Source organism: Haematobia irritans, chromosome 3 (genome assembly GCF_050003625.1).
Source record: "Haematobia irritans isolate KBUSLIRL chromosome 3, ASM5000362v1, whole genome shotgun sequence".
NCBI classification, from domain to species: Eukaryota; Metazoa; Arthropoda; class Insecta; order Diptera; family Muscidae; genus Haematobia; species Haematobia irritans.
The window spans coordinates 109346863-109369262 of record NC_134399.1 but is presented as its reverse complement, the minus strand read 5'-3'; the positions used below and the strand labels follow the sequence as shown (position 1 = coordinate 109369262).

Genomic DNA, 22400 nt, shown 5'->3' with positions numbered 1-22400 from the left:
GTAATTCGCCAGAAAAATTTTTATGAAAATTTAACTGCTAAGTTTAATTATAAATAAAAAATGCCCTTGCAGCGTTAAAAATGAAAATAATTCTATTGCATACTTGCATATATTTAAGAACTTGAGTTGACTTTCCGCATCTTTTTTTCTCATAATTCATGCCAGAATTGTTCCGAATTTGATTTACAATTGCTCCACTATATAAGGTCTAAGATATTTTTTTACCCCCAAAAATCCCCCAAATAAAAATTACCCCTAAAAATCTCCCTAAACCTGTAAAAACCCCCTAAATTTAGGGGGAAAACCCCCAACCTGGCAACACTGCTACCAACCAACAAGCGTGGGTGGCACAGAGGGATAGCCTCTGACTTGAAAACGAAAGGTTCCGAGTTCAACGCTCGGTGCATCCGATCATCATTTTTATTTTTTAAAAAATAACTATCGCTTTTTTGACTACTTTTAGTCACTGGTTCGATTTCCCGAGAACACTATCGCGTAGTGGGACATTTGTTCCCGAACGGGGACACTAATTCGATAAGAAGATGATATCGCCTATGATAGTTTTATCTTCCAGGCCGAAACTACTTCGATACACTTTCGATAGAAAATGTTTGCAGGGTTAATAATAGCCGCAGTTTTGTGTGAGTATAAACATGTTTTGTGCTGTGTGTGGTGTTGAGTGTGTATGAACAGCCCTGGTTTTGCCCATTTAGGGCAGCTGACGGTTATCCTAATTTTGCTCCCTTCAGCAAAGACATAAAATTGAGTCTATTATTTTACCATAAGAGTCAACTTTTCTCTTAATTTGTATTCACTTTTATTTATGTATGTTGGAAATCTTGTTTATAAATATATTTTATATAACATTTCATATTTGTGAAGCGATTGGTAACTTTTGCTATACACCAAGTTCTATTTCTAGCGGTCAGTTGGAGACGTAGATTTCAAAATCATTGAATGACATTTCCTTTCCCCCATATGGAATAAAGCATTGTCGATGAGAGGGATGGAATTTTCCAACAGTCATGGTTCCGTTATGATGGACGCGGCCAATATATAGTGGCTCGCCATTACCGGTCCTACCTCCAGGTATAGCATTAGGTGGAACACCATTACCGTTACATGGAATCCATCGTCCATAACTGTTACACAATACTTCGTAATCTCTGTGACTGTGTTCTTCACCGCCATAGGGAACATAGCAGCAACCATGGGATGGATGTAGTTTTCCAGGTATTAGATCTGAGCCATGATATGCACGGGCAACGTATAATTGGTCGCTGCCATCAAATCCCCCCGAGACAGCATTTGGGGGTACTACACCATTAGATGCTGGTATCCAATTTCCATGAGACCCTGTGGGACTAGGATAAGCTATAGTAGATGTTCCGGTTGGTGCCACTGGTTGGGGAGGGTATGCTATGGTTGGTGGCACTGGTTGAGGTGCATATCCCATGGCCATTGGATTAAAACCTGGAGGCAATCCAGTATTAATTTGTGAAACATTTGGATAGATCGTCATAGATGGAGCTGAAGGAGTGTGATCTACAAAGAAATTTATTTCTGATATCAAAATTTGTAATATGACTTAATCTTACCATCAAATATCCATGATCCGGAGGCTCCCCATCCTGTGCATATACCCACATAGTTTATAGGGAAAAGTTGTGGATCTCTGTAGGACATAAAAGCCATTGCTTCACCTTGCCGACCAACGGTAATGGTTTGATTATACCAACGAATCCAAAATCCCCGATAGTCATTGGCTTGTAGGATTCTTGGTGTTGGAACCTCAACGACATCGGGTTGTTGACGATTTCGACGAATCACGGATTTTGTATTACCCCAACCGCCAATAAATATTTCATACATTGGTAGGTTTTCATTAGGTTGTGATGTCAATGCCAAATGAGCATCATTGGCAGCCCTAATTCGGAAGGTGAAAATCCCATTAGAGATGGGAAAAAATTTGTATTCCAATTTATCGGGGGTATTAACTACAATAAAGAAATTGTTAAATAAAAATTGCAAATTTGAATAAAAAAGGAACTGGTACAATTCTACCCTCTGTACAAAATTTCACGAAGATCGGTAGTAAACTTTGGCCTCTGTGGTCATATGAGTCTAAATCGGACGAAAGATATATATGGGAGTTATATCTAAATATGAACCGATTTGGCTGATATTTTGCAAGATTTTCGAGATTCATAAAATATTTGGATGTACGAAATTTCAAGAAAATCGGTTGATAAACACGCTAACTATGACCAAATCGAGGATAAATATATATGGCAGCTATATCTAAATCTGAACCGATTTTTTCCAAAACGGATAGCGATTGTCTCTGTCCCAAGAAACGGCCCTATGCCAAATTTGAGGACGATCGGACTTAAATTGCGAGCTGTACTTTGTGCACAAAATTACATATACAGACAGACGGACGACTCAGAATTTAATTCTACGCCGATCGGTATACTAAAAGATGGGTCTCTATGGTCACTATTTCGTGGCGTTACATACAAATGCACAAACTTATTATACCCTGTACCACAGTAGTGGTGAAGGATATAAATATGGGAAACATTTAAGTCTGAAGTAATTTTAAGGAAACTTCGCAAAAGTTTATTTAAGATTTATCGCTCGATATATATGTATTAGAAGTTTAGGAAAATTAGAGTAATTTTTACAACTTTTCGACTAAGCAGTGGCGAGTTAACAAGGAAAATGTTGGTATTTTGACCATTTTTGTCGAAATCAGAAACACATATATATGGGAGCTATATCTAAATCTGAACCGATTTCAATCAAATTTGGCACACATGACTATATTAATAATTGCACTCCTAGTGCAAAATTTCAAGCTAATCGGGATAAAACTCTGGCTTCTGGCTCCATATAAGTGCATATCGGGCGAAAGACATATATGGAGCTATATCTAAATCTGAATCGATTTCAACCAAATTTGGCACGCACAGCTACAATGCTAAATTTACTCCCTGTGCAAAATTTCAACCAAATTGGGCCAAAAACTCTGGCTTTTAGGACCATATTAGTCCATATCGGGCGAAAGATATATATGGGAGCTATATCTAAATCTGAACCGATTTCAATCAAATTTGGCACACATGACTATATTACTAATTGTACTCCTAGTGCAAAATTTCAACCAAATTGGGCCAAAACTCTGCCTTCTGGGGTCATATACAGTTGTGCTCAAAATAATATTAGTGCTGTGCTGAATTTTTTTCTGCTTCTTCTATTCCTTCCACTAAAGGTTTATTTTATCTTTGTTTTTTACTATATCATTGTTTGGAGTGTGCATAATAAAAAAATACCGTTGGTTTAACTTCTGATGCTATTGTTGTTGTAAAAAAATCGACATAAGAAGAATCCCTTTGCAAGCTCCAAAACAAATAAAAGGGTTATAAGCTAGCTTACAAACAATTAAAAGACGAAAATAATTTAGCTGTCCATAGTCCAAGAAAAGTCACTCTCCTTTCAAAAAAAAAAACATGTATCGAAAAGAATAAAGTATGCCCAATAGGATTTCCATTGGTCAGTACAGAAATGGAGGAACATTCCCCAGTACAGAAATGGAGGAACATTGGATGGATGAGTCAAAAATGGTGCTTTATGATTGAAGAGGATCCCGTCTATATGTTCGGCAACCTAAAAACACTGAGTACACACAAAAAAATTTTTTTCTGATTCAATCACGAAATTAATTGATCCAATTAATTTTTTAATTGAAATGTCTTCAATCACGAAAATGATAGTATCAATCACAGTTTTAATTGGGCATAGAAAAAATTCTTGATTAAAAAATTAATTGATTTCATTGCCAAATTTCAATTAATTTTTTAATTGATTCAATTAAAAATTTAATTGATGTTGATTGCAAAACTCAATTAACTTATTAATTAAAAAAGGTAACTATTTTCAATTACATTCTGAATTGGCTTAGAATTTTTATTTGGATTAACAATTGATTGTTTGAAAAAAAATTTTAACTAAAAATTTAAAAAAAATGTTCATCATCATAAACTGACTTAGTCTTCCGAATTTGATTAAAAGTTAATTGTATCAATTAACTTTTTAATTAAAAATTTTAAAATGTTCAATCATTGACTTAATTAACTTAATGTTTCTATCTTGATTAAAAAGTTAATTGTACCAATTAATTTATTAATTGAAAAAAATTTCAACTGCAATTAACTTTTTAATTGGAAATATTTTGGTGATATTTTTTTCTGTGTACAGTACCAATTTTACGACAAAAACTGTAAATCACGATGGTGCTTTAATTTATTTGCTACTACTATTATTTTGAGCGCAGCTGTAAGTCCATATCGCGCGAAAAATATATATGGAAGCTATATCTAAATCTGAACCGATTTGAATCAAATTTGGCACACATGACTATACTACCAATTGTACTCCTTGTGCAAAATTTCAAGCTAATCGGGATAAAACTCTGGCTTCTGGGTCCATATAAGTGCATATCGGGCGAAAGATATATACGAGAGCTATATCTAAATCAGAATCGATTTCAACCAAATTTGGCACGCATAGCTTCAATGCTAAATCTACTCCCTGTGCAAAATTTCAACCAAATTGGGCGAAAACTCTGTCTTTTAGGACCATATTAGTCCATATCGGGCGAAAGATATATAGCTCCCATATATCTAAATCTGAACCGATTTCAATCAAATTTTGCACACTTGACTATACTACTAATTTTACTCCTAGTGCAAAATTTCAACCAAATTCGGCCAAAAATCTGGCTTCTGGGTCCATATAAGTGCATATCGGGCGAAAGATATATATGGGAGCTATATCTAAATCTGAACCGATTTCACTCAAATTTTGCACACTTGACTATACGACTAAGTTTTATGTTTGTACAAAATTTCAAGCAAATCGGTATAAAACTCTGGCTGCTGGGTCCATATTAGTGCATATCGGGCGAAAGATATATATGGGAGCTATCTCTAAATCTGAACCGATTTCTTCCAAAATCAATAGGGTTCTATTCTGACCCAAATTAGGAACATGTGCCAAATTTGAAGGCGATTGGATTTAAATTGCGACCTAGACTTTGATCACAAAAATGTGTTCACAGACAGACGGACAGACGGACATGTTTATATCGACTCAGGGACCCACCCTGAGCATTATTGCCAAAGACACCATGTGTCTATCTCGTCTCCTTCTGGGTGTTACAAACATATGCACTAACTTATAATACCCTGTTCCACAGTGTGGCGCAGGGTATAAAAACAAAGTGAACCCACCATTAAAATTTTATTATTTTAGAAAAATGTAACTAAAATAATTTTCTAATTGCAACATGTTACAAGTAAGTTAATACTTTTTGTCATATTGAAGATAATTTATTGAAAATAATAAATATTTTCTGTTGGTTATGAAAAATTCATTTCAATTGGATTTAAAAATTGTTAAAATGTCTTTTTTCACGTCATTAAAGTAAGCAAAAAATTATTAAAATAAGGAGCAATTTGCTCACATTGGGTAAAATTTAACTAAACTCAACTAATTTCCAAGTACTAAAATAAAGTTATGTTGGCATTAGCGCCCCTTTTCAAAGCATATAAACGGGCGGCATTCATTGATAAGAAAGAAGTTCACCACTTGTGGTATCACAATGGACTGAATAGTCTAAATGAGTCTATAATAAAGGGCTACCACTAAACCAAACTTACCCTATGGTCTAAATACTGTAGCCTAAAATTATTCTCAATATTTAAATTTATTTGATTTAACATAATTTTTTTGGCCAATGTTTACAATAATTTTATTTTTTTTTTAATTTTAAGTTTTTTTTGTTAGTTTCGTTTTAATTATAAGGTTAAGTTTTTATTTGGAATACTAGAGCTCTATTGATTGAATTCTATCAACATGTTGTCCAGAAGAGCGTTGGTTGATTAAATAAATAAATAAATAAATAATCGTCCATTACATTATGTAGGATAAAAAGAAGTTAAATCTTTGTTATTTAGTCAGAAAAACATGTGGTAACTAAAATTTCCAATGTATCACAAATGATGCCAGTTAGCTGCTATTGAGTCACAATTATCACTTATTTATAAATATAAGTAAAACAAAAACAAAACAAATGAATCATTTTTAATATTTCATCATGAAATTACAGCAATTGATATTACCCTTTTATCGCCAGCATTTTGCCATTAATGTGTGTACGAATATATTGCAGTGTGTATTGTGTTTATCGCGATATACACGCATATATAATCATTATTGAGACTTGTTAAGTCAAATTAAATGTTGGAATTTTGAAACACGCAGTTTGTAAACAAATGGTGCCTATAGGTGTTTTCATAAAATGGAATGGTATATAAAATGTTCTATTCCTTATGCATACTGTATAACCAATATACAGTGAGCGTCAAAATAAAGTACAAAGTTTTTTTGTTTTTGTATAAATAGTTTTGCAGAGGCTAAAATAAAAAGATTTTGAACACGGTTGCCAATCGGGTCAAAACTTATCTACCTAAATTTGAAGAAAATTTTACTCGACCACATTAAAGGAATCTTATTTTGATTGATCAAAATTTTTGTAGTAAGTATAAAAAATGTTGTTTTATTCGAAAGAAATGTTTTATATTGAATTTATAGAAAATTTTGTCAAAATTTTATTTCCACAGAAAATTTTGTCAAAATTTTATTTCCACAGAAAATTTTGTCAAAATTTTATTTCCATAGAAAATGTTCTAAAAATTTCTGTACAAAATTTTGTCAAAATTTTATTTCAATAGAAATTTGTTGCAAAATTGTATTTCTATAATTTTTTTTTGTCAAAATTTTATTACTATAGAAAATTTTGTAAATTTTTTTTCCATTGAAAATTTTGTCAATTTTTATTTTCTATAGAAAATTTTCTCAAAATTTTATTTCTATAGAAATTTTTCTCAAAATTTTATTTCTATGGAAAATATTGTCAAAATTTTATTTCTACACTCCAAAAAAAATTTACTTGGATCCAAAGATTTTGACCTTTCTTTAAGGATTTTTGTATTGATTCCGAGCCAAAAATGCGGGTTCTTTAAAATAAGGACATTTTTGCGACCTATCTGGCTTTAAATCTAGGATCTATATAATTAAAATTAGGATACAGATCTCATTTATTGAATTTTCATTCTATTTGTTCCAATATATTATTAAAGCTATTCACGTACAAACAAATGTCAGTTTAAAAATCCAAATTATGACGGATACTTCGAAGTAAAACATTATTTTCTTACTTACAAAAAAATTTTAAACCAAAGATGTCAAATCCTCAAAATAAGTCTTAGCCTATATTTGAAGCGTTTTTATCTTAAATCTAAAGATTCAATATTTCAGCTAATTTAAGAACGATTTCTTTAAATCAAAAATGTGTTTCTTTACTTTAAGGAAAATTTGCCTAAGTTTAAAGACATGAAACTTTAACGAAGTGATGCAAATTTTCAAAATGTGTGCCCTAAATTTAATGGAAAAAATTTTTGAAGCAAGGATTATAAACTTTCTTTTGATTAAAATTTCATTGTTTTAAAGAAATTTGTCCTTAATAGTGCGTAAATTGCGCATCCTAAAATTGAGGCTGCGTAATTTTTAATATCACGTAAATATTATTTTCAGTGTATGGAAGATTTTGTCAAAACTTTATTTCTATAGAAAATTTTGTTAAAATTTTATTTCTATAGAAAATTTTGTCAAAATTTTGTTAAAATTTTATTTCTATAGAAAATTTTTGAAAAATGTTATTTCTAAAGAAAATTTTATCAAAATTTTATATGTATAGAAAAATTCTATTCCTACACAATATTTTTGAAAAAAAATATTTCTAAAAAAAATTCTTGCACAATTTTATTTCTATAGAAAATTTTGTCAAAATTTTATTTCTAATGAAAATTTTGTCAAAATTTTATATGTATAGAAGCATTTTACTTCTTCACAATATTTTTGAAAATTTTTATTTCCAACGAAAATTCTTACAAAATTTTATATCTATAGAAAATTTTGTCAAAATTTTATTTCTATAGAAAATTTTGTCAAAATTTTATTTCTATTGAAAATTTTGTCAAAATTTTATTTCTATAGAATATTTTTGCAAAATTATATTTCTATTTTTATTTCCAACGAAAATTCTTGCAAAATTTTATATCTATAGAAAATTTTGTCAAAATTTTATTTCTGTAGAAAATTTTGTCAAAATTTTATTTCTATAGAAAATTTTGTCAAAATTTTATATCTATAGAATATTTTTGCAAAATTTTATTTCTATTTTAAAATTTTTGCAAAATTTTATTTCTATAGAACATTTTTGCAATTTTTTTCAATAGAAAATTTGTTATTTCTCTAGAATATTTTGCCTCTCAATTGAAGAGGAACATTTTGTCAAAATTTTATTTATATAGAAAATTTTGTCAAAATTTTATTTCTATGGAAAATTGTGTCAAAATTTTATTTCTATAGAACATTTTTGCAAAATTTTATTTCTATAGAAAATTTTGTCAAAATTGTGTTTCTATAGAAAATTTTGTCAAAATTTTATTTCTATAGAACATTTTTGCAAAATTTTATTTCTATTTTAAATTTTTGCAAAATTTTATTTCTATACTAAATTCTTGCAAATTTTTATTTCTATAGAACATTTTTACAATTCGTTTTTTCAATAGAAAATTTGTTATTTCTCTAGAAAATTTTACCTCTCAATTGAAGAGGAACATTTTGTCAAAATTTTATTTCTATAGAAAATTTTTGAAAAATTTTATTTCTAAAGAAAATTTTGTCAAAATTTTATATATAGAAACATTTTATTACCACACAATTTTTTTTTTTAATTTTATTTCCAAAGAAAATTCTTGCAAAATTTTATATCTGTGAACATTTTTGCAAAATTTTATTTCTATAGAAAATTTTGTCAAAATTTTATTTCTATAGAAAATTTTTGAAAAATGTTATTTCTAAAGAAACTTAGAAATATGCCTTGCATTCACAAGGTCGTGGGTTCGATTCCTGCTTCGACCGAACACCAAAAAGTTTTTCAGCGGTGGATTATCCCACCTCAGTAATGCTGGTGACATTTCTGAGGGTTTCAAAGCTTCTCTAAGTGGTTTCACTGCAATGTGGAACGCCGTTCGGACTCGGCTATAAAAAGGAGGTCCCTTATCATTGAGCTTAACATGGAATCGGGCAGCACTCAGTGATAAGAGAGAAGTTCACCAATGTGGTATCACATTGGACTGAATAGTCTAAGTGAGCCTGATACATCGGGCTGCCACCTAACCTAACTTAAAGAAACTTTTGCCAAAATTTTATATGTTTCGAAAAATGTTATTTCTACACAAAAAATTTTGTCAACATTTTATTTATATAGAAAATTTTTGAAAAATGTTATTTCTAAAGAAACTTTTATCAAAATTTTATATGTTTCGAAAAATTTTATTTCTACACAATATTTTCAAAGAAAATTCTTGCAAAATCGTATATGTATAGAAAATTTTGCCAAACTTTTATTTCTATAGAAAACTTTGCCTAAGTTTTATTTCTATAGAAAATTTTGCCTAAATGTTATTTCTATAGAAAATTTTGTCAAAATTTTATTTCTATAGAAAACGTTGCCTAAATTTTATTTCTATAGAAAATTTTGTCAAAATTTTATTTCTATAGAATATTTTAACAAAATTTTATTTCTATAGAAAATTTTGTCAAAATTTTATTTCTATAGAAAATTTTGTCAAAATTTTATTTCTATAGAAAATTTTGTCAAAATTTTATTTCTATAGAAAATTTTGTCAACATTTTTTTTCTATAGAAAACTTTGCCTAAATTTTATTTCTATAGAAAATTTTGCCTAAATGTTATTTCTATAGAAAATTTTATCAAAATTGTATTTCTAAAGAAAATTTTGTCAAAATTTTGTATATATCGAAAAATTTTATTTCTATACCAAATATTTGAAAAATTTTATTATTAAAGAAAATTCTTGCAAATTCTTTTTTTTTTATAGAACATTTTTCCAAAATTCTATTTTTATTTTAAATTCTTGCAAAATGTTATTTCTATAGAAAATTTTGTCAAAATTTTATTTCTATAGAACAGTTTTGTAAAATTCTATTTTTATTTTAAATTCTTGGAAAATTTTATTTCTTTAGAAAATTTTGTCAAAATTTTATTTCTAAGACAATTTTGTCAAAATTTTATTTCTATAGAAATTTTTGTCAAAATTTTATTTTAATGGGAAATTTTTTTCTAAATTTTATTTCTATAGAAAATTTTGTCAAAATTTTATTTCTATAGAAAATTTTATTTCTATTGAAAATTTTGTCAAAATTTTATTTCTATAGAAAATTTTACCAAAATTTTATTTCTATAGAAAATTTTGTGAAAATGTTATTTCTATAGAAAATTTTGCGAATTTTTTTTTACAGAAAATGTTGTCAAAATTTTATTTCTATAGATAATTTTGACAAAATATTATTTTTAAAATTTTGTCAAAATTGATTTCTATAGAAAATTTTGTCAAAATTTTATTTCTTTTGAAAAATGTGTCAAAATTTTTTTTTTTCTATAGAACATTTTTGCAAAATTTTATTTCTCTACTAAATTCTTGCAAAATTTTATTTCTATAGAACATTTTTGCAAAATTTTTTTTCTCTACTATATTCTTGCAAAATTTTATTTCTATAGAAAATTTTTGCAATTTTTTTTTCAATAAAATATTTTTTGTTAAAAAGTTATTAGAACATTTTGCATCTCAATTGAAGAGGGACATGTTGCAAAATCCATCAAAACATCAAGAATCTATCAAACAGTAAAAATCTTCAATGTTTGGTAAAATTCTACCAACTGTGGCAACAGTGATTTTGAAACAAATTTTTATGTACACTTTATTATGACACTCACTGTATATATATTTTTTATTATTGTGAAATTCTAAGCCCAGAAAGCAATATTTGTGAACATATTAAATGTTTCCCGTTAAAAAGTAACATTATGCTCTTGAAACATATATTCTTTCTATTTTTGGAATAAACGGTGCTTTTACAGGATGTAACAATAATTATATTACGACTTGAAAAACGCAGAGCAGTCAATTCTGAGTGATACACAACCATTTGTTTGCCACTTGTCTTCCGAGAAATCAGTAAAATCCAGCGCCGGAGACGCCGGATCACTCTTTACCACATTAATTCGAACTCTCACATATCGTCTCAAGAAACTGCAGTTTTGAGCACTCAGAACATCGATTTGATGGGTCAACCGTCGTATAGTCCTGACTTGGCACCGAATTCGTTTTATTCCCGTACGTAAAAAATAAAATGGGAAGTCACCGACACTTGAAGAAGCGGTTGATGCATTCAGAATGCATTTTTTGGGGATAAATCAATCAGAGTGGCAAAACTGCTTCGACAATTAATTCAAACGCATGCAAAAGTGTATAGATGTTAATGGGGAATATTTTTAAAAACATTATAGCGATTTTCGATAGTTAATATTTGTTTTTGTTCTCTAATCACGAAATGTAAAAGGCAACCCCCGTACATTTCTTCCAAATCAATTGATTTTTTAACTCAAAAATTAAAATTTCAAATGATGTTTATTGGTCTAAAATTTCGTTTGGGACGAAATAATTATTTTTTTACGTGTAAAGATTTGAAAACATTGGGATATAAATCAGAGATGCTCGTATTTAATATGAAATCTCTTATAGCTGCATAACAATAAATGAGACCCATTAAAAAAACATTGAAAGACTGCACATGGAGTTTTTTTGAGACCCTCCCAGCGTATAGAGAGTTTTAAAATTTTTGCATTCACGAGAGTTTTATCCAATTTTAATATCAAGCATATATCTTATTAACATTGATATTCTGCCTCCCCTTGTTTGTTATCTCATTCCCACTTTGTACATGAACTTACTCGTAGGCATATTGACACTTTTTTATTTGTTTTTATTTTTTCAGTATTCCGTTAATAATTAGCCGGCTTCTAGACGAAACGATAAAGTTGTACTGGTTGAAATTCTACGTGCAGAGTAAACTTTGAAACAAAAATGAATCAGTCACAACCATGATAAAACCATTTTTGTTTGAACTGAGAGCTTTGTTTTAATAATATTTGCATCTTGTTTGAGTGTATGAGTCGGTTCTTTTGTTTCTCTGTTGATATCAGTGATGCCAATGTAGCTATTTTATAGCTGCATCCTCAAAAAAAAAAATCGCCTCTCGAGTTTTTTACAAGTCGAATTTTCCACCTTTTAACTTTTTTTCCAAATTTGGAATAGTAGAGTTCAAAAGTCGATTGGTAGACTTTGTTCAGCATCAAAAGTATATCAGTCGATTTGATTCGATTTTCAAAAAAGATGGGTTGCATTTAAAGGAATACCATGGTGGCCAGCGGTGTGTCGTCGAATTATGGTACAATAATTTTGACAAAATATTTTAATATTTTGAGAAAGTCTTTAACAAACTTATTTGCTAATAGTCTTTTACAAATTTGACAAAATAGATAAGTTCATGCGGAGAGAAAATCTCCATTTTCTAAACATCATAGTCAAGAACACGATTTTCTTGAAATTTAAGAATGTTTTAGTAGCAAAAAGCATATGATTCTATATTACGCTTCCACACGAACACTTTCTAGATAAGAGGTTATCGATCGTGTGAACCATTACAGTCACGGTCGAAACTTGAGACAAAAATAATCTACCAACATTTGGAGAAAATCTTACCAAAAACTACAAAAAAAATATTAATTTGCAAAAATTTATTTCTTCAGAAAGTTTTGTCAAAATTTTATTTCTACAGAACATTTTGTCAAAATGTTTTCTTTTGGAAAATTTTGTCAAAATTGTATTTTATTTTTTGATGACAGCTCATACAATAGTCATTATACTTTGCGCCAATAGTTTCTGCAAAATCGCCTATCAGGCAGCGACCCGTTATAGCAGATATCAGGAGTGATATCTGACGTCTCGAGAACACTAGCATATCTAGTGTGCGATTTAAGTTCAAATAGGGGCATATTTGCTTGATGTCGTTACAACCCTTGCAGTTCTCCCATCGAACATTTGCCATCATAACAGCCTGCTCACGCAGTATGAGCTTGCAGGTAGCCAGGGGCATACCAACAGATTCTAGTTCCCCTGGAATATGTAGGGTAGTCCTTAGCCTCGCCATCTCATCCGCTTCGCAGTTTCCCGGTATATTCCTATGGCCAGGCACCGATATCAGGTGAATATTGTGCTGCTCAGCCATCTCATTGAGAGATTTGCGGCAGTCGATGGCCGTTTTCGAGTTAAGGAACACAGAGTCCAAGGATTTTATTGCAGGTTGACTGTCTGAGTATATATTAATGCCAGCATTTTTTGGAACATTACTTCTCAGCCAATTCGCCAACTCTCTTATTGCTAATATTTCAGCTTGAAAAACACTACAGTGATTAGGTAATCCTTTCGCTATTCGAAGTTCCAGATCTTTAGAATATATTTCTGTAGAAAATTTGGATAGAAAATTTTATATCTATGGGAAATTTTATAAAAAGTTTATTTCTATAGAAAAATTTGTCAAAATTTTATTTCTATAGAAAATTTTGTCAATATTTTATTTCTATTAAAAAATTTGTCAAAATTTTATTTATATGGGAAATTTTGACAAAATTTTATTTCTATAGAAGATTTTGTCAAAATTTTATTTCTATAGAAAATTTTGTCAAGTTTTTATTTCTATAGAAAATATTGTCAAAATTTTATTTCTAACATATAGAAAGTTTTGTCAAAATTCTATTTCTTAGAAAATTTTTTCAAAATTTAATTTTTATTTTTTCAAAAACGTATTTCTATAGAAGATTTTTTCAAATTTTATTTCTATAGGATACTTTGTCAAACTTTTATTTCTATAGAAAATTTTGTCAAAATCGCATTTTCCATAAAGCTCGAAAAATAATTGTATAATTAGATATAATGCATTTGGACGTCAATTGCCTGTTTCGGTATCAGGCTAACATGCACGCTCATAAAAAATCGCTTCTGTAACATATACTCCCAAACATATTTTGCTTCAAGCATATACATTTTTGGGTATTGCCCAAACATTTATATGTTTGATCTCTTCCAATATATAATATGTTTGAAAGCATATTAGTCTAAACAATATATGTTTGGGTAATCTAAGTTCCAAACATTTTGTATTTTTGCATCCAAATTCAATAATGTTGTCTTCCAAAAAACAATATTTTATTATGTGAACATATAATATGTTTGGAAGCGTTTTGCACCCAAAAATATTATATGCTTAAAAAAATTCTCCCAAACAATACTGTGCTCAAAGTTTTATTTATTTATTTATATATTTACAATCATAATGAATTATGAAAATAAACAGGTAACATATGTGCTAACAATATAGGTTTTCGACCTGAATGCTCAAAATTTAGTTTCTGCCTAATTGTATATTCCCTCACATCTTTCTCACTTCCACGATATTTTTTAGTTCTTAGCACCTTTTTCTGTAATACAAACATTGTAGAAGAAATTATTCAATTATATGATTTTTTTATTTTAATTTTACCTTTTGCCGGACGGGGATTCGAACAGCGGACCACACAGTTTGTAAGGATCAAAGAAGTAGCTGATCAATTGCCCAAGGAAAAATAAAATGTTAATTTTGTAATTACAAGCAACAACCACCAACTTAATTCAATATCGCTCCATTTTAAATAGCGCTCCAAGCTAGTAAACACATATATGTTTATAGGCTATTTCTAAATTAATGTATGTTTGCATCCAAGCATATTATAGTTACAAACATTTTATGTCCCAAACATAATATGTTCTAACATATTAACATATATGTCCCAAACATGTTATGCTAGTTTATGAACATTATATGCTTGCACTCAAAAATATTGTGTTTAAAAATTTGTGTTCCAAACATATAATGTTTATAGCCAAACATATGAAAAACAGTCTTTTTCATCCGTGTGAAATATAATAAGCAACGATGAGCCCGTCGTAAAGCTAGGAAAAACACGACTAATGTACGCGTTAGAATTGTTGTTGTATCCTGGAAACCAGTTTCTGTAAATTGTCACATGTTGTAGTTGACTGTAGAAACAATAAGCATTGTTCACCACTTAGGTGAATTCTAACAAATTAGCTTTCTAAAAATAAATTTCGTGTTGTTGCATTACTATGTAACAAAACGCAATAAAAATAAGATTAAGGGACTTGTAAGTTATATGAAAAGATGATGTACAGTGGGAAAAAAGATGATTCAATTTGTAAGAGGAAATTTCCCAAATGTTTTCTCCATAAAGGTGTTAACATAAAGGGCCCAAAATTGAGTTATCTCTCCCAGCCAGATCTATACTAAAGGCTGTGGAAAGGTTCATTCGCCCGAACCGAAACATGTACAGTCCAGGCGTGTATAGATTTGTAAATAATCGAAAAATAATTGTATAATTAGATATAATGCATTTGGACGTCAACTGTTTCGGTATCAGGCTAACATGAAATAAAATCGCATTTCTACAGAAAATTTTGTCAAAATTTTATTTTTATACCCACCACCATAGAATGGTGATGGGGCTATAATAAGTATGTCATTCCGTTTGTAACACATCGAAATATCGATTTCCGACTATATAAAGTAATATATTCTTGATCAGGGAGAAATTCTAAGACGATATAACGATGTCCGTCTGTCTGTCTGTTGTAATCACGCTACAATCTTCAATAATGAAGCAATCGTGCTGAACTTTTGCACAAACTCGTCTTTTGTCTGCAGGCAGGTCAAGTTCGAAGATGGGCTATATCGCTCCAGGTTTTGATATAGTCCCCATATAAACCGACCTCCCGATTTGGGGTCTTGGGCTTATAGAAATCGTAGTTTTTATCCAATTTGCCTGAAATTTGAAATCTAGAAGTATTTTATGACCATAAAGAGGTGTGCCAAAAATGGTGAGTATCGGTCCATGTTTTGGTATAGCCCCCATATAGACCGATCTCCCGATTTTACTTCTTGGGCTTATAGAAACCGCAGTTTTTATTCAATTTACTTGAAATTGGAAATCTAAAAGGTATTGTAGGACCACAAATACGTGTGCCAAAAATTGTGAGTATCGGTCCATGTTTTGGTATGGTCCCCATATAAAACGACCTAACGATTTGGGGTCTTGGGCTTATAGAAATCGTAGTTTTTATCCAATTTGCCTGAAATTTGAAATCTAGAGGTATTTTATGACCATAAAGAGGTGTGCCAAAAATTGTGAGTATAGGTCCATATTTTGGTATAGCCCCCATATAGACCTATATCCCGATTTTACTTCTTTGTCTTATAGAAACCGCAGTTTTTATTCAATTTACCTGAAACTGGAAATCTAGAGGTATTGTAGGACCACAAATACGTGTGCCAAAAATTGTGAGTATCGGTCCATGTTTTGGTATAGCCCCCATATAAAACGACCTCCCGATTTTGGGTCTTGGGCTTATTGAAACCGTAGTTTCTATCCAATTTGTCTGAAATTGGATATCTAGAGGTATTTTAGGACCATAAGAGGTGTGCCGAAAATGGTGAGTATCGGTCCATATTTTGGTATAGCCCCCATATAGACCGATTTTACTTCTTGGGCTTCTAGAATCCGAAGTTTTTATCCTATTTGCCTGAAATTGGAAATCTAGAGGTATTTTCGGGTCATAAAGAGGTGTGCCGAAAACGGTGAGTATCGGTCCATATTTTAGTATAGCCCCCATAAGAACGATCTCCCGATTTAACTCCTTGGGTTTCTAGAAACCGTAGTTTTTATCTGATTTGCCTGAATTTGTAAATATTCTGATATTTTAGGCTCACAAAAACGTGTATCGGATTAAGCTTTTATCGGTCCATTTGATAATGCCTCCATATAGACCGACTTCACTTCTTGACGGTGTAGAAGGCGCACTGATCATGAAAATTGCTTGAAACTCAATGTAAAATTTCCAGATTTTACTTCCACAGATTTAAGATTTCAAATTAAGAGCTTGTTTTATAATTTTCTTGCACACTTACAAGAGATGTTAATGATTCCTCTAAAACTCAAACAAAAATGGTTCTTATAAATCCAGAATCTGATATAGTCCTCATAGATGAAATCTTTAAATTTATCTTCGGGAAGTGTCCTCAAGTCCTCAAGCCCTCCTGAAATTTCAAAGGAAACCCTAATATTTGGTTCATGGTGGTGGGTATTTAAGATTCGGCCCGGCCGAACTTAGTGCTGTATATACTTGTTTCAAAATTTTATTTCTATAGAATACTTTGTCAAACTTTTATTCCTATAGAAAATTTTGTCAAAATTTTATTTCTGTAGACAATTTTGTCATACTTGTATTTCTACAGAAAATCTTGTCAAAATTGTATTTCTACAGAAAATTTTGTCAAAATTGTATTTCTACAGACAATTTTGTCAAAATTTTATTTTTTCAAAAATTTATTTCTATAGAAGATTTTTTCAAATTTTATTTCTATAGAATACATTGTCAAACTTTTATTTCTATAGAAAATTTTGTCAAACTTTTATTTCTATAGAAAATATTGTCTAAATTTTATTTCAAATAAAAGTCTTCACTCCTCAATAACCTTCCTCATAAAATGCAGAAATAATGGAATAATCCCAGATTTCATAAAAAATGCAATGAAAAATATTTACACTATCTTGGAAAATAATCAAAAAACCAAAAATAATTTGCAAACAACATTATTCACATATATAGAACATTTCCAACAAAAAGTCTTAAACATCTTAATAAAACACAAACATAACTTACTTAAGACCCACAACGATGAAGAAAAAAAGCTAAAAACGTTATTAAATCAACGTTTAACTAACGACGAAAGAAACGAACTATGGACAAAAGAGGAGGAAAAAATACAAAAACTAAAAGAAAAATCGAAAGAAATACATAAGGCGAAATTCAAGAAACTGAGTGAAAAACAAAAAACTGATCTCAACATAAAAACAAACGAAAAATGGTTCGTTAACAAAACAAATACAGTTTTCCCTGATGACATAAAATGGATTCTCTCCCTTGGACCAAAATTCGGTCTACCAACAGATAAAGGGGATTTCCCGCTCTTTAAATACATAGCCGATGGGGAAAGTTTGATACAAACTCACACCAACAAGGAACAACAAGAAAGAGCCAGGACAAAATTTGCGACATCATTAGAAAATCATCTCAACAAAATGAACCTGAACGGAAGAGAAAGATTTATTTCAAACACTGTGGAACGAACAAAAAAATTCTTGAAGGCTCATAAGAACATTTTAATCCTAAACGCAGATAAAGGCAACGTAACTGTAGCTATGGAGAAAAAGGATTACAAGGACAGAATGCTGAACATAGTAGGGGATATGATGTCCTACCAAAGATTAAATAAGGACCCAACACAAGTTTTACAAAAGAAAAATAACGAAATAGTTGACGAACTATTCAAAAACAACATCATTTCAGAAGCTGAAAAACGAAGAATGAAGACGGAAGTTGCAATGGCCCCTAGAATTTACGGTGTACCAAAAATACATAAAGAAAATTTCCCATTAAGACCTATATGCTCATCAACCAATGCCCCCTCAGCAGAAATGAGTAAATTTCTGGTAAATATATTAAGAAAACTTACCACAGGGTCTAAATACAATATAAGTGACTCGACACAATTTAGAAATAAAATCAAAGACTTAACTATAAATCCGGATGAAAAACTTATATCTTTTGACGTGGTGTCACTATTCCCAAGCGTACCCGTGGACGTAGCCCTCAGGATTATAGAAGAACGATGGGACGAAATAGAAACACACACAAACATGACAAAGCCCTTATTCATAAAGATATTAAAATTTTGTATAATAGACAACAGGTACTTTAAATTTGACGACAAGATATATAAACAGAAAAAAGGTTTGCCAATGGGATCACCAGCTTCACCAATTATCGCGGATATATTAATGGAGAGACTACTGGACAGCTGTATGCAAAAACTGGAAAAAAGACCAAAGTTCATAACGAAGTATGTAGATGACCGCTTTGCAATTATCAGGGAAACGGAAATAGAAAAAACGCTGGCAACACTCAACAGTTTCCACAATAATATCCGCTTCACTATGGAACTTGAACAAAACCAAAAATTACCATATTTAGATTTACTAATAACCAAGGACGAAGGAAAACTTAAAATGGACTGGTACCAAAAAAACACAGCTTCTGGACGAATTATGAACTACTTCTCAAACCATCCGAAACGTATAATAATAAATACAGCTAAAAATTTGATCCATAGAGTATTATCCATTAGTGACCATCAATTTCAACAAAAAAACAAGAAAAAACTTCAAGATATCTTGGAAAATAATAATTTTCCCTCAAATCTTATAAAAAGTTTAATAGCCGAGTATAAACCATCATCAAAAAAGAGGGACGATGAAAAAGACAAAAAAACATTTAGATCCTTGACATATGTACCAACTATATCAGAAAGGATATCAAAATCCGATATTTTTGATAAAAATCAATACAGCTTGGCACATAAATCCAACAATACGGCGAAAAAATTGTTTAGTAATACAAAAGACCGTATCCCCTTACCCGAAACACCAAATGTAATTTATGAGATTCCGTGTGATGGAAACTCAGAAGAAAATTGCCAAAAAATATACATTGGGACCACCAAAAACAAATTAAAAACAAGGTTATCCGGACACAAAGCTGACATCAAAACACGTAATAACAACAAAATACAAAAAACTGCGTTAGCGACCCACTGTGCAGCAACTAACCACCATCCAAACTTTGATAGAGTTCGTGTGTTACAACGAGAGAGCAACATAAACAAGAGATACACCTTAGAAATGTTACACATAAACAACGTACCAGTGCTGCCGCTAGTGAAAAATTGAGTGAAGTAGATTTTGGAAAAAAGTGGAGTATATTGAATAAAATTGAAGTAGCATACATTTTTGAAAACAAAACAATAGAATTCATTTTATTATACCCTCCACCATAGGATGGGGGTATATTAACTTTGTCATTCCGTCTGTAACACATCGAAATATTGCTCTAAGACCCCATAAAGTATATATATTCTGGGTCGTGGTGAAATTCTGAGTCGATCTGATGTCAGTCCGTCCGTCCGTCCGTCTGTTGAAATCACGCTAACTTCCGAACGAAACAAGCTATCGACTTGAAACTTGGCACAAGTAGTTGTTAATGATGTAGGTCGGATGGTATTACAAATGGGCCATATCGGTCCACTTTTACGTATAGCCCCCATATAAACGGACCACCAAATTTGGCTTGCGGGGACTCTAAGAGAAGCAAATTTCATCAGATCCACCTGAAATTTCAGCATATGATCTCTAACAACCATGCAAAAATTGGTCCGATCCGGCTGAAATTTGGTACATGGTGTAAGTATATGGTCTCTAACAACTATGCAAAAATTGGTACACATCGGTTAATAATTCAATGATTAAAACCGCTATGTTCATCGTAATTAAAGGAATAGGAAAAATAATATGGGGAAAATTTTAAAAATTTGAAGCAGAACAAAAAGTGAAGCAGATTTTTGTAAGAAGGAGTGACGAAGTAAATTTTATGAAAATGAAGCAAAATACTTCGATTGAAGTAGTAGCGGCAGCACTGCAACGTACCAACGACGAGGAGAATAAATTACAAAACAGACACGGACAACATCGCTCACATATACAGACAAATGGTATGCAGAAACAAAACTAGAATATACGACGAGCAATTTGCAGAGCAACATTCAGTGCAATAATGAAACCTGACGAGAGCAGTGATGTTTCGCTGACTCCAATAAGAATAAATGTTGAGTTATTGTAGACGATGTAAGTGAAAAGAATGTTGTATCCACCTACTTTTTATGTTAGCCTAGTACAATGTGTTATGTTGAGATGTTAATTATTTATGTTGTTAATGTATTTAATATAAAAAAAGTTTGTTATCAATAGTTTATACTATTAATTTAATTTATTATAATATACTTATTATAGATACATATTTCCTGAAGAAGCAATTCAAAGAAATTGCGAAATATTGAAAGAAAATAATACATAAATATATACCGATCTCAAGCTCGAAAAAACAGAAGACTTTTATTTGAAAATAAAGATCGAAAAACAACAAAAACATAAAATTTTATTTCTATAGAAAACTTTGTCAAAATTTCATTTCAACAGAAAATTTTGTAAAAATTATATTTCTATAGGAAATTTTGGCAAAATTTTATTTCTATAGAAAATTTTGTCTAAATTTCATTTCAACAGAAAATTTTGTCAAAATTATATTTCTATAGGAAATTTTGTCAAAATTTTATTTCTATAAAAAATTTTTCAAAATTTTATTTCGAGAGAAATTTTGTCAAAATTTAATTTCTACAAAAAATTTTGTCAAAATTTTATTTCTAGAGAAATTTTGTCAAAATTTCATTTCTACAAAAAATTTTGTCAAAATTTCATTTCTACCGAAAATTTTGTCAAAATTGTATTTCTACAGAAAATTTGGTCAAAATTGTATTTCTACAGAAAATTTTGTCAACATTTTATTTCTACAGAAATTTCTGTCAAAATTTTATTACTTAGAAAAATTTTTTAAAATTTTATTTTTATTTTTTAATTTTTATTTCTATAGAACAATTTTTCAAAATTTTGTTTCAATAGAAATGTTTGTCAAACTTTTATTTCTATAGATATTTTTGTCAAAATTTTATTTCTATAGAAAATTTTGTCAAAATTTTATTTCTATTGAAAACGTTGTCAGAATTTTATTTCTACAGAAAATTTTGTCAAAATTTCATTTCTACAGAAAATTTTGTCACAATTTTATTTCTACAGAAAATTTTGTCAACATTTTATTTTTATAGAAAATTTGGTCAACATTTTATTTCTTAGAAAATTTTTTCAAAATTTTATTACTTAGAAAAAATCTTCAAAATTTTATTTTTATTTTTTTAAATTGTTATTTCTATAGAAATCGTCAAATACCCGATGTCGTTGAAATTTTAGACAAACAAAGTTCGTTTCTCATTTGCTTTTCGTTGAAAGGAAGTGTATTTGGAAGAAAATTATATTTTTTTGTGGTAAACGTTTATTCTTTTCCAGGATGTAAAAACAATTTCATAAATACTAACTCAAAAATTTTTTTTCTGGCTAATTGCATTTTCCCTCACATCTTTCCCACTTCCACGAAGTTTTTTAGTTCTTAGCACCTTTTTTTGTAACACAAACAATGTAGAAATTTTTAAAATTTTTTTTTTACCTTTCGCCTGGACGGAGAATCGAACCGCGGACCATGCAATTTGTAAGCCAACACACTATCCACTGAG

General features: G+C 30.1%; 2 protein-coding genes across 2 annotated transcripts; one reads left to right on the top strand and one right to left on the bottom strand.

Annotated features, from left to right (window-relative positions):
- Positions 1 to 771: 771 nt before the first annotated feature.
- Positions 772 to 12086, bottom strand: LOC142229992 (uncharacterized). The gene is made up of 3 exons (XM_075300598.1): positions 11947 to 12086; positions 1599 to 1997; positions 772 to 1545 (listed from the first exon to the last, which is right to left on the bottom strand). Exons 1-3 carry the CDS (start codon positions 11954 to 11956, stop codon positions 926 to 928), a joined length of 1029 nt encoding a protein of 342 aa, XP_075156713.1. The 5' UTR covers positions 11957 to 12086; the 3' UTR covers positions 772 to 925.
- Positions 12087 to 12412: 326 nt separating this feature from the next.
- LOC142231138 (uncharacterized) lies at positions 12413 to 20899 on the top strand. The gene is made up of 3 exons (XM_075301757.1): positions 12413 to 12443; positions 17774 to 19673; positions 20815 to 20899. The coding sequence occupies exons 1-3, from the start codon at positions 12413 to 12415 to the stop codon at positions 20897 to 20899; spliced, it is 2016 nt and encodes a 671-aa protein (XP_075157872.1).
- The last annotated feature ends 1501 nt before the right edge of the window (positions 20900 to 22400 follow it).

Bases quoted from the DNA above. Each gene is read 5' to 3' on its own strand.
- LOC142229992 (XM_075300598.1), bottom strand. The intron at 1,546-1,598 runs GTAAGATTAAGT...ATTTCTTTGTAG, and splicing joins CGGATCATGGATATTTGATG to ATCACACTCCTTCAGCTCCA.
- LOC142231138 (XM_075301757.1), top strand. From the start codon at position 12,413: ATGGTGGCCAGCGGTGTGTCGTCGAATTATG. The intron at 12,444-17,773 runs GTACAATAATTT...TCACATATATAG, and splicing joins CGGTGTGTCGTCGAATTATG to AACATTTCCAACAAAAAGTC. The intron at 19,674-20,814 runs GTGTGATGGAAA...AGCAATTTGCAG, and splicing joins AATGTAATTTATGAGATTCC to AGCAACATTCAGTGCAATAA.